The 13,793-nt window shown below is 39.2% G+C and overlaps 1 protein-coding gene across 1 annotated transcript in view; it reads right to left on the bottom strand.

The window, feature by feature from the left end:
• The window catches only part of SNTB1 (syntrophin beta 1), a gene marked incomplete at both ends in the record, with an annotated part of 240,338 nt that overhangs the window by 132,356 nt on the left and 94,189 nt on the right, over positions 1–13,793 (bottom strand). Inside the window, one exon of the mRNA XM_080693952.1 lies at positions 2,686–2,902. Coding sequence (XP_080550078.1) covers positions 2,686–2,902 — 217 coding nt within the window. The remainder of the gene's footprint in view (positions 1–2,685; positions 2,903–13,793) is intronic.

Genomic DNA, 13,793 nt, shown 5'->3' with positions numbered 1-13,793 from the left:
CTTGTCGTATTTTGTGCTTTTCAGCCTGCACTTTACCTGGTCACTTATCAATATTTAAATCAACGCATCTGGTTGTTGCTGTTGGTTTGCATTTACCATGTGTGCGTTGGCTGGGCCCTGTATCTTTCATCTTTTGAAATCACTTTGTGTTGGTGCGTCTCATATTCAGCATGGAGTTGTGTTTTGCAGTTTTACATTTTCTGTCCGGTACGCTATACTTTGCCCAGTATGTAACTGGAATGCCATGAAATATTTGTTTCCTTTTTTCTTTTTTTCTACCAGGGGCAAGCCTACTGAGCCCTCTTATCTCCTTGCTAACATCAGTTCTGGACCGGTCTGGACCTGAAGTTTCCGCCTGAGCCCTCTGGCTTGGCTGGATCCTCATTTTCATTCTGCCCTGCTGGTTTTCACTTGCTAGCAGAGTAGGCTCTGCCTCTCCCACACAGGGGGCCCTGCAGATTCTCATCAACAGTGTCCACGAAGGGCACTGGCATAAAGGTTTAAAAACCCATCTCCTCTCCTGGATTGACACACAACATGAAGTTTCCAATATTTGATTAAGGCCTGATGTCTCCCAAAATATTCTTTAAAATATAATTGACTAACTTCAGAGTAGTGTTATAGCATATAAGTCCACTGTTGGTTAGAACTCCAGAAATCATCAGCTCAAACTTTCTCCCCAGTGTATTAATTGCTGTTATGATACCACAGTAAGTTTCCCAGTATGTTTGCATTTTCTGGAAGTGGATAGCTTCCAGAAAATTCCATCTTCAGACAGGGTTTTAAAGCCCAGCTACACAGTATACTAACCATGTGATGTTGCTAAAATGTAAACACTGTAACCTTCAGTTTTATCCACAGAATAGAAATAAGAGTAGAAACTCAGAGGGCTGTTCAGAGGACTATGTAAGGTTAAGAAGTCAAGGACTATGCTTGCAATGTGAAAAACCAGGCAGGTAATTAACTGAGCCCCCTAATCATGGCCGTAAAAATAATAAGGAAAATTTACTCCCATGTCAAAATTACTTGTTGCCCTACCTGCAGTAGCAGGTGCCCAGTAAGATCACCAGTTTTTTTTTCTAGAAAAGCCCCAAAGTTTAATGTGTATTGTCCCAATTATTCAATATAGCTACTAATGAAAATTTCTTTAAAACACTAGCTAGAGTATTTAAGTAAATAAAACCTGTCTGTGGGCTGGGTACACCCGTAGGCTGATACTTTGCAGTCCTGGGTTTAAATAAAACCAAGCATAAAATAAGCACTCAACAGACTAAAATCTATTATATCTGAAACCTCTGACATCAGATTTCTTGGATAAAGGACTTGTTTAAGGTGGATAAGAAGCCAGAGAAGAGGAAACTCAGAGTAACCAAGGCATTGACTGCAGACCCCAGAAATGGACAGATAACAAGGAGGAAATGAAACAGAGAAGATGGTAAGAGAAAATCATCCACTGAAAGAGTCTGCCTTCTCCTTGCCCCTGTTCTGACTCCTCTCTTGCTGTGACTTGTTGGTTCTCTCATATCACTGGCTACTCCCTGAACAAATATAACTAGCATAGAAGGGGTGGAGGTCCGGGGAGCCGAATTCAAGATCCTATAGTTGGCTGGAGCCAAAAGGGCCCTAGCAACTTCCTTAGGGTGAGATTACTGGGATAAGAATAATAAAAGACATTGAGCTAAGAGCCAAGGAGACAGTTTTTTCTCTGCCCCTGTTCCCTTTGGCTTTTCCCCATCAGCAACTCTGAATCGAGCCAAATATTTCCTATTGGGGTAGGCTGCAGCTGTCCCACACATGTTATAAATAAGGACCAGCAAAGCTCATCCTATTTTTAGCACTTTAATGAGGATGCAAAGGTCACCAAGAATCCCTCTTCCCTAGCTTGGTTCCTCATTCTCTTCTCTTTATATCTCTTATTTTCCTCCAGCATGTATACTTTCTATTTATATGAGTTAAAATCAGCTTTTCTTTTTTTTTTTAGGGAAAAAGAGATCCCAAAATTTAGTTCCTCTTGGTTGGACTCCTTCCAATTGCCATGGATTGTGTGTTATATCTATTTTGTAGCGTGCAGTCATGCACAGACTTTGGGAAACAGAACCCCCGGCTTGGACTGGAGCCACTCTTTCTCTCTTGAGCATAAAGAGAGGTTTAGAATAGAAAATAGCTTTTGGGCTTTTCTCATCTAACCCCACAGTTGAGTGCAGAAAGGCCCAGAGAGGCAGATTTGCTTATCACTACCTAACATGAACATAACTACTATTGTAGCCTATATTCATGGAAGATTTCCCATGCTAATCACTTGACATGGATTTTTCCCATTTTACCTTCACCACCTGGTATTTATTTCAGTTATTTCCATCATAAGCCACATAGCCTGGCAGTGGGGTAATGAGGAAAGATACTCGGGATCCTGATTCCAATTCCTCATTCCTTTCATTCTTTCTAGAGCCGGTCCCTGGTATATATACTCTTCATGAAGATAAAAGAAAGGAAGAAGAATGGAAGACGAAAAGGAGGGAAACGTGGGTGGAGTGCATGCACATCCACTCAGCAGAGCTCTTTCATGCTACCCATGAAGATTTGTGGAGTGTTTTCAGATCATATGCACAGTGTAGAAAAAGCCCCCCTTAACCTCAGAGGCCAAGTTGCTGCTGGGAGATGGAGGCAAGATTCGGCTCCCATTACCTGTTCTCAGGGTCAGCCAAGGCCATACTCCGGGTGACGTAGCACATTTTGAGGGGGATGCTTTTCCTGTCCCTGTGGAAGGAGAAGCACTGCGATGACAGAGGGTCTGAGGAGCCGGCCCCTAGCCGAGGGGATTCAGGTGGAGGCGTTTCCCATCCAATCTCGGATACTGGGGATCCTTTCTTCACATAGGGTGTAGCTTCTCTCATGTACTTCACTGTAAGCAAAAAGAACAACAACAGCTCTTCAGCACACGAAGGCTGAATTTCCTGGAAAGTCTGATTGTGGTTTTGAAAGAAACTTGCATTGGACCAGCTCTTCATGTATCATAACCTCTTAACTTCAGAATAAGATTCAGAGTTTCTGTGTTTCTGAATATAATTATCATATTATTTAAATTACACACCAACATGGCCATTAGAACTTGCTATTAGTGTGTCTTGCAGTTTTGAATTATTTCTAGTTTTTTTCTCTAACTGTGGCAATGTTTATAAGTCACATTCTGGGGAAAAGGCTAAAAGCAAATGGGCAGAGAGTAAAAAAGCATACTTAGGCTAAAAGACATATTATTTAACATAGATGTAAAGAATTTGATAGCTATATTTACTGCTCTGGGGGCCATTTTTTTTCTGTTCGAAGGCAAGGGTAGGGTTTTTAATTTCATAGTGTTAAGAACATGTGTACAAGTATATACACATGCAAACATACTTTCTAGTGGTAAAGATTTGTAGTAGCAAAAACAATATTTTTCAGATTAAATAAATTGTAGGGCATTTCTACAGTCATTTAACAATGAAATATATATAGATAGGTATGATGATGTGGAAAAACCTGTAAGATGTATTAGTAGAAACACAAAGTAGACAACAGTCTATATAGTATATATATATTATATATACTATAATATGTGCATAAACTCATAAGTATATATGCTTCTGTATTTAAATTATTTCTGGATGTATACACAAGAAAATGTTAACACTAATTAGCTCTCTAGCATGGAAAATAAGAGCCAAGATGATGAAGAAACAAATTTTTACTATTCATCTAATAATGTTTTATAAAATTTTCACATTTAACCATATGTATGCATATGACTTTTATAAAAAAAATTAAAAAGCCAAAAATAGCTTAAGGGCTGAGTAGAACAGAAGTTCTACACCTTGATACATTTGCCTTGGTATTAAGAAGTTATTTGCCTATTCTAAATTTGAGCATTTGGAAGTTATTTGCCTATTCTAAATTTGAGCATTTGGTTCTTAAGCAGTTTTTTATTTGACAGAGCAATCAGGTTCTTGGAGCATGCAGCATGATTTTTACAGCCTTCTCTCTAGCACCCATGCAGTCTGGTTCTCAGCTGCACTCAGGCTGTGTCTAGGACCCTCACAGATGACAGTGGACTGGAATGAGTATAAACCAGGGGGCATTTCTTTCTAGATTTTCAATAAACCAATTCACTAACTCATGCTTCCTGTGCAAGACAGGGAGCCAAGTTTAGGGTGGCCACAGAGAAGAACAATATGTAATTTTCATGCTTGAGGGTTACAGCATCATTAGTAGCTGCTGTTGGTGCCCCACCTGGATCCCTTTCCCACTGATCCATAGAACTTCTCTTGGCTCAATAGAGGCCACCAAGACTGGGAGACTGCACAACAGCTACCCAGCCCCTAGATATAAGCTAAGACGGAATATAAGACAAGTACACAAACTATGGTAAAAATAGAACGGCAAATTATATAATAGGATAAAGTACTGTAGAAGAACCCATGAGAAACAAAAGAATCCTGGAGCAGAAAAGTCAGATCAGACTCATGATATTTTATTAAGAAGGTAAGATGCACCCAAATGTATGTAATATGGATACACACACACACACACACACACACACACACACACAGTGGGGGACTCAATCACAGATATCAAGAACAACCATATTAATACAAGGCATAGGAGAAGTCATTTAGTACTAATCTACTTAAAAGAAGAGTTCAGGTTTTTAACTAAACATAAGTGCATTTATGAATACTGAATAGCTGAATAGTTCCATGGTTGCCCTAAATCTGTGAGCACATTTTATAGTCATAGAAGAAGGAAGATTGTTTATGAACTGTTTAAGAAAAAATGTTTCTCGGCACTATATTGAAAAAGGAACACAGATGTGTCTAAAAACAAATGCAGAAAATTTAGGAGATATACTCAATCTATTTAAAGCTAGGATAAGGAGACCCCTTGTGAAATTTTATTTTCATTTCTAAATCTGCTTTAGTAGAAGCTAGAGGCCTGCTTAGCTTTGCACATTGTAGAGTTGTGCTTGTTAATATATAGGAAATATAAGTACCAGCTGAGATTGGTTGAAAAATTTCCTTTGTACTGTTATCTCTATGGTTGGGATTCAGGATGAGTATCTCAGGAGTGAGAATCAGGGATACTTCATGGCGTAGGTGTCATTTGAACTTGGCCTTAAAGGGTAGCTATTACTTAATATTTTTTCTATTAAATAATTCACTCCAATTTATAATTTTTATTGCAATTCTATAAGAAAGGAAAGTTGTACCTCAAGTTGAAAGGCATAAGAAATAACATTTACCATATACTTGCCAAGTGTTGAACCAGGTGCCTAAAGTAACATCTAATACTTAAGCTTTGATATTACCATGTAAGGTCCCAGTTTATATTTGATCAGAGCACTAAGAAAATAAATACATAAGGTATCTTTTATTTACTGAGTGGCCATGTGCTTACAAGCAATGCAAGAATAAGAATACATCTCTAACCCTTTCAGATCCTGCTATAAAGAAATGCCTTAGCTGGGTGTGGTGGTACACACTTGTAATTCCAGCAGTTGGGAGGCTGAGAAAGGAGGATCATGGTTTGAGGGCAGCCTCAGCTACTTAGTGAGGCCCTTTGCAACTCAGTGAGACCCTGCTAAAAAAAAGAAAGAAAGAAAGAGAGACAGAGAGAGAGAGAGAGAGAGAGAGAGAGAGAGAGAGAGAGAGAGAAGAGAGAATAAAAAAATAGGGCTAGGCCTGTAGCTTGGAGGTAGAATGACCCTGGGTTCAATCCTCAGTACCACTTACAAAAAAAAAATGCCTTATATGGCTATCCTAATTCTGGTGAATGCTAGCAGTGATTGCTTACAGGTTAGTATTACTATAAACACCAGCATATTAATACTCCAAAATTTATTTTACAAGGAGTTATGTGGCTAGTCAGTGGTGGATCTAAAGTTCAATTAACTAGAGACCATATTCTTTCATAAAATTTGGTTCTACCAGTTAGATGAAGGATGCAAAATTACAAGCTAATAGATCTGGACTTTCTTCTATGAGTGGCAGTGATGCAGTGGTTCATGGTCTATGAGCAAGAAAGTGGCAGAATCAAAAATCAGCTTTAGAGAGAACTTCTGGAAAGTGAGATTGGGTATATTAAGGGAAAAGTATTAGAAATAGATCCATTATTTTCAAGGCCACATAAAGGTTATTGCTCGAGACAACCCTAGCAACATTCTAAAGTATTTACTTAAGCTGTGAGGAATCATAGAAATGATACACTCTTGAGCAGAAGCATGGAGAATGTAGATAGTCTTAGCCTGTAAACAAAATTTACCAATTAACCACTCTCTATGTGGCAAAGCACTGTGGAACCCATAAAGGAGAGACAATACAGAAATACCTGAGGAAAATGCAGCCCATTAGGAATATTCTATATAGAGCAATCCTGTTTACTGATAAACTGAAAATAAATACAGAGAAAATAACAAGAGAGGCATGATAATTTAAAGATTCATTAATTAGGCAAAATTTATCAATTACTTTTCTTCTTCTGAGGACTGCACTGTCCATAAAAGTTTATATGAAATGATTCCTGATTTAAAAATATTAAGCCAACAGAATGTGGTGGCACATGCCTGTAATCCCAGTACCTGATAGGCTAATAGAAGGATTTCAGGTTTAAGGATTGCCTCAACAACTTAGCAAGGCCCTCAGCAACTTAGTGAGACCTGTTTCAAAGAAGTAAAAACGTTCTGGGAGTGACTAAGAGGCAGGATAACCCAGAGTTCAATGCCTTGTACAAAAATAAAATAAACGGAGTAGAACAAAAAGCTTAAGCCCAGAAAAGGAGAAAGGGAAGAAAGTAGAAGACATGAGTGCTTATATTAAATATTAAATCTAGTTTAAGGCAGTCCCAAACACTACAAATCTGTCGGGGCCTAGTGGAACCATATGTAAATCCTTGTTAAAGAAAAATAATCTAGGGCTGGGTGTGGTGGCGCATGTTTGTAATCCCAGCATTTGTGAGGTGGAGACTGGAGGATCCAGGTTCACCTACAGCCTCAGCTATTTAGCGAGGCACTTCACAACTCAGTGAGACCCTGTTTCAAAAAAATAAAAAAAAGACTAAAAAATAGGACTGGAGGTGTAGGTCAGAGGTAGAATGCCCCTGGGTTCCATTCCTAGTCCTGAAAAAAAAAAAAAAAAAAAGAAAAGGAAGGAAGGAAGGACGGAAGAAAGAAAGAAATTAATTCTAGGCTTGAAAGAATCCCTGTGAATCATTTTCAAGGGCAATGAGCTGGCATAACAGTGAAGAAAATGTTGTGCAGAAGGAAACAAGGCACCATGAGCAAGAGCTAGCACAGAAACCTGACAGCAATGACAGTCTCACATATACTACAAAGCTACAGGTATGTTTATAGGAACAAAGGAAAGCTTGAGAGAATCTGACCTAATGGATTATTAAAAGAGCCAAACAGAATGCCTAGTAACAAAAACAAGAACATCAAAATTAAATCTTCAACAGAAATGCCAGAAGAAGGACTTAGTGAATTGTAGACAAGAAATTGTAGAGTGTAGCACAAAGAAAGAACAGATGAAAATATGAAATGGAGGTTATGAAATATGAAGGTTGACATGAGAAAGTGTAATATATCAGTACATGGAGTCCCAGAAGAGTAGAGAATGTGGCAAAGCCTATGAATTTTCCTGATGCAAAGGTATCAACCCACATGTTCTAGAAACCTGATTTGGTTGTGTTTAAAAACACCTTTGAATGTCACCATCAAGACAAATTGAAGTATCATCCCTTTTTATGTTCTGAGGAGCCTGAACAGTACAGTTCTTTTAAACTTATATTTCTTCTGAGAGCTTTGGATATCATCTCTGCCTTTTACTAGTGTTGTGGAAAACACTGGTCAAATTCCTAAATGAGTCTTGAGTCACTGAAAATAAAAATAAAGTTTTCAATTTCAAACAAATTAAGGAGGAAAAGAATTCATCATCATTGTTCCTAAGAAAGACATGCTGGGCTCATGGAATTTCTTTCCATATATGTCCTGAATGAGAATAAGTAGCTCGACATATCCCTGTTTAAGGTCCCTTTGGTTCGTAGTCTTGCTCCTTTTTTATAGATATAAAAGATGGAGAGAGTTGTTCTTGTATATAACAAAGAAAGCAAAAAGTAATCATCACTAGATTTCTTGAACCACTCATGATCTCTGGTCTGGAGAAAGTAATGAAATTATTGTAATGTCCTTTCTTGCCAGAAGAGACTCCGTGTAATGTACAGAGGCTTGGCTATCAGGCATAAGAAACATTCTGTGGTCAAGCATCTCAGTATTCTCCAATCCTTGATTGAGTCCTGAGGCTAAGCACCCTCAGAGAAAGAAAGAGAGAACAGTGCAGCCATGATTGGTGATGATAAAGTAGTAGAAAAAAAGTATGTGAAACATTTTCATGGTTCTCTGTGTCTTACATCTTGAAATATCTACATATTTTAATCATAGTAATAAGTACAGTATAATGTGGGGAATGGAGGTGTTACCTAAGATTAGATTTGTCTATAGTAGTCATTCCGAATTAGTGTATTAAACAATAGAGTGGAGTAATAAACATTTGCCAAGATGTTAGAGTAAAAGAAAGGGGTGACAAGGACGTCTCTATTTCCTGAAGTCATAGGGATTCAGTTTCTGCTCTCTATTCTGCATCTCTGCTATGCCATCTAGTGACCCAGGAAGGCTGCTTGAGTTTTACCCATCATGACCAAATTCTGTTAGCAAGAAGAAGTGAGGAACACACACACCATCTTCTTCCTTTAAGACTACTTTTTAGAAATTGACATACTACTTCTGCCCACAACTAACTGGCTGGAACTTAGTCACAAGACCACTTCTGTATGGAAAAGAAGCTTAGTTTTTTTTGCCATCTATGTGACAATCCAGCAAAAAGCACACACACACACATACACACACACACACACACACACACACACACACACACACAGAAAAAGTAGTGAGGAGAAGAAGAGGCAATTACTGTGGAAAAAGAAGAAAACAGATGTCAGGGGAAAGCTCTCAACTTTTGCCAAGAAAGTATATCCCGAATTCGTTCAGAGCTCAACAAAATTGATTTTACAACACATAAATACACGTAAATGTGTTAGAGCAATCTGGAAAAGCACAATAACTCTGTTCCCTGTGTTTTGCTAAGTGTTTCTTGTGCATTCATTCCTTTGACTCTCACAACACGCTAGGATATAGCATTATTAACTTCCCTATATTACCTAAGACACTGCAGTAGAGAGGTGCTAATTCGTATGTTCAGAGTTACAGTGCTAGAAGAAGAAAAAACATGGTGTGAACTGAGACACTGGCTCAGGAATCCTTAATCCTAACCATGAACTAATATTATTTTCTCACATTTCTTTTTTTTATTGAGTGTGTGTGTGTGTGTGTGTGTGTGTGTGTGTGTGTGTGTGAAGCCAATGTTTTCACATGCTGGGAGAAAACATCCAATTAAGAGGCTATTGCCTGTAACATAAGAAAGTTTGATTTTGTAAGCCTGAACTATTAAACTATGGCATTTCAATAAATGCCTCTTAAGACATCATAATATGTATTCATAATAGAAAGTTTAACCTGGCATATCTGAACAACTAGTGTCTGCATAATTACACCTCCATGAGCTTACAGATAGTAATTTCAAGCAAAGGGCTGTTGAAACCAATCAAGAAGCAGCCAGACCCAGTTCAGGGCACCTAATAATCAGAACCAATTAATAAACCATGCCCTTTCTAGGCATCATGATTAAAAATTGTGATTGAGCAATTAAAATTCCAATCTTCAGTTGCATAATAAAAAAAGAGGGAGGAGAGCTATAAGAAGTGGTTGTCCAACCAGTAATCCACCAAATCACTTTCAATATGTTTGTAGTTTTTCAATTGAAGGGCAGGCAGTTGTGAGGCTTTCAAAAGAACATCCAGCAAAACTCAAGATTGCAAAGGCCCTGAGTGGCCACAATTAAATCTTTGTTGAGGCGGCCAGATGACATTTGAAAGAAAAAAGCACACACAGGCTACTAATGAGGAAATGCTTTAGGCAAATCCAATCAACTCTCCTACCAGGCTGATTTCTATGGAGCCAGAATATCTGTTGGATATGTTCAAGTTTTCTTCTTAAAAAATAACAACAACAGAAAAGGGATTCAGTTTACAGGAAGGAAAAGTAATATACTGTTACTCCAGGGGATGTGAACACAAAATGTGCATTTTCTAATGTCACGGAAGGGGGAAAGGGATCAGCTAGAGGCAGGAAACCTGGGCATTCAGACCTTTCATGAAACAACAAGTTGAGGACAGGCTGGTGGGATTTGCTGACAAAGTGCAGTATCAGACATTTCCTTAATAGCATTTTCCCAGGTCACGTTAGAGAGGAAAAATGGAGAGAGGGGGGGGGGGAGGGTAGGGGGGAGGGGGAGAGGGAGAGGAGGTCATTTATATTTCCAAAAACCAAATAAGATAAAATAAATAATGAAAGAAGCAATATAACTTTCTCAGAAACTATGGCTAATCTCTCAGAAGGATGACGGTCTGTTGGAAAGAGAATTGGTCCTGGGAATCAGGGGCCTGGGTTGCAGTTCCAGCTCTGTGCCAACCAGCTCTCCAGCCCTGGGCCAGCTGCTTCACCTCCCTGGATCTCATTTTCTTCCTCTGTCAAGGGAGAGATAAAATCCTTTCCTTCAAATATTTTGTATGTTTCTTTGAGAAGCTGACTCCTCTGAAAATATTTCACCAAAAAATATGTCTTACCTCATCTGGCTTATTTGTGTTATCACCAACAAATAATCCTGTTCAAATATGTGCCAAATTCCTGACAAAGGCTCAAGGTAGATGGCATTTCTGACTTTACAAAACCCCACAGGCACCTGACAAATAGGAAAATGAGCCTAACTTAGACTACATACTCGGGTTACCTTTTCTTTGGTTTGGAAGCATGGCCCAGAAGAATTGTTATTTCGTTCCTTTCCAAATATCTGTTTCACTGTCATTCTGCCAGGTGGGTTCTTGAAGGTAGGATTGTAAAAGGCATTTGAAGAATGGCCAAAAGGTTCTCAAAAAGGTCAAGAGGACATTCAAGGTGACGGTGGAGTCATCCCGATGTGAAATCAGGAGTAAAACAAAGTGGGTATGACTCGGTTGAGTAATTCTCAGCCCTCAAAAAAATAAGGCCATTTCAAAATTATCCTATTTTCGATAGAGCAGGTATTCAGTGGGACTTTCGTTAGTTCTTCAACTAACCAAGATGATTGCCCCAAAGAAGACAGTGGACCCGAGAAAAGTATTCTATTGTATGAAAAGTCCTACAACCACCCGGAGTACACTGATTGGCTCTTCATTAACTCAGCAAATATTTACTGAGGTCTTGCTATGGGGAGGGCTCTAAGTGTTGGACTGAACCTCAGACTGGCTCCCTGTCCTGGAGGTGCTTACCTGGAGGTGAAGATAAACATTGAAGAAACAGACAAATATGGGGCCCCACTCTAAAACTGACATGTACTGGAGGGCTTGGGTCTGTCGCAGTTCATTCAGAACCTTTTGGCCCCGGCCTACTTACTATTCTCACTTTTAATTGACTCAATTCCCATAACTCACAGGCAAGCCATAGAGAAGTACCACTCCATTCTCTGAACGTGCCACCTTTTCTCCTGCAGTCCCTTCTGCATGGTTAGATACCTTTCTGGAAATCTCCTCTCTACATTCTCTAAGCCTCTAGTTAGGCAAGTTCTCCTTTTTTGAAGTGCTCCTTACACCTCCAGTCACAACCCCTTTCAAACCATGCACTGTGCTGACTTTCACTGCTAGCAACAGCATTAGGACCCTGAACACCATGCTGATGACTTACACTATTCCAGGTACTATGCTGTTTAATTAATTTACAAATACTTTAAAACTTATAATTACATGCAATTATTTGTTTGTACTCAGGCCTGTCTGGTGGAACCATAAGGTCCTCCAGGTTGGTTGATCAGTTTTTACAGTGGAGGTTAAGACTCTAGACTCTGGAGCCAGACCTCACAGGTTCCAGCCCAGCTCCGCCATCTGCCAACTGTGCACTCTGGGGAGATTTTTTTAATGTCTCCAGCTTCCATTTCTCCACCTACACAATTAGGATAAATAGTAGTTCTCATCACAGAGAGTCTGCATGAAGATTCAATGAGTGAACACACACCATGTTCTTAGAATTTTGTTTAGTGTATTAGAGTTAGAAAAAATAAAATCTCAGTAACATGCCTATTCACATTCATATCATGACAGCACAGCTGTCTGGCTATAATATGGCATGAAACTATTGAGCAATTCCCAATTTCTCCTAGATGCATTCTTTAGGAGGAAGAGGCATATCTGATCTTTATTCAAGATGAAGTAGCAGAGGCCAGAGAATGTCAATCACTCTTCCACAGTTACAAGACTCAAGGGTAAAGACAGGGTCAGGAATGGCTGCATTCCATCCCAAAGAATGCAGCTGGCAAGATTTTTCTAGAAACAAGGAGATAAGAGCCTTTAAAAAAATGTTTTTTTGGTCGTGCTGGGAGTTGAATCCAGGGGCATTCTACCTCTGAGCTACATCCCCAAGCTCTATTTTTATTTTTCATTTGGAAATAGCTTCTTGCTAAGTTGCTGGACACCTTGCTAAGTTTCTGAGGCTGACTTCGAACCCATAATCCTCCTGTCTCAGCCGCCCAAGTACTAGAATTACAGGCATGCACCAACAGAACTTTTTTGGACTACCTGCGCCTTAGAAGTCTTTGACAGCTCCACGTTGCCTCTGTAACACAGAACAGGTTATAGACAATATGCGGTGTGGCTAAATTCCAAATAGCACCTCATTTACAAAAGCAGCCAGTGGGCCAGGTTTGACCCAGGGGCTGTTGATTGGCAATGCTGGTTTTAGAGCAATAGCAATAACTAGCGATTATTGATTGCTTCCCAAATATCAGGCCCTGCACTAAATGCGTGAAGTATACTAACTAGCTTGTCGAGAGCAATTCTACAAAGTAGGAATGTTACCGTGCTTACCTGTCAAGCAAGGAAATTGGCGTGGAGAATAGAAGTGACGTGCCTGGGTCAATAGAAGTACATGGCAGCGCTGCTATCTAGACTGAGGTGTCCAGCTCCAAAGAGTCCACCCTGATCATTCCCTTTTCTCTGTTCTTGGACCCTGCCTGCTGATTCCATGAATGTATTTGTGCAGCCACAGACATGGCAGAAATTATGCTTTGAAAAAAGATCTATTTTTTTTCTGCATTGTTTTATTTTCAACACTGTATGCACTAATATAAAGTTTACCTTTTTGGTTTTTTTTTAGATAAAGTAAAAGGTAAGCCAGGTAAAAGAAGGCTAGGGCTATGGGAATCTTGCTCTTTTGGCATGAAGGGTTAGAAGGCTCCAGGCCTGCATTCTCTTTGAGTCTAATGGTGGCCCTGATGGAGCCGATTGATGCTGAGAATGGGTGGTGCTGTCACTACTTTTGGTTTCTACATAGATGTTGGAAAGGGTACATGATGACTTAGATGACAAAATTTAAAATTTAAGGGATTCACACAGGCCCAACTCAAAAAAGATGAACATAATAGGAATGAGATGAAAAATTCTTTTGCTGTATATTAAAAGAAAAAATCATTTTAACATGTGTAGGAAGAATTGTGCTGTAAGTAGTCCATGTAAAAGAAGGTTCTAGGAATTTCCATGGCTTATAGTTACCATAATAAAGTAGTAGGATATCAAGTTCCACTGATTGAAGGATGCTGTTTAGAAAAGGAGAGGACAGTCTTCTCTCT

Source organism: Muscardinus avellanarius (genome assembly GCF_963383645.1).
Source record: "Muscardinus avellanarius genome assembly, chromosome: 4".
Lineage (NCBI taxonomy): Eukaryota > Metazoa > Chordata > Mammalia > Rodentia > Gliridae > Muscardinus > Muscardinus avellanarius.
This window is presented reverse-complemented; position numbering and strand designations above follow the sequence as displayed.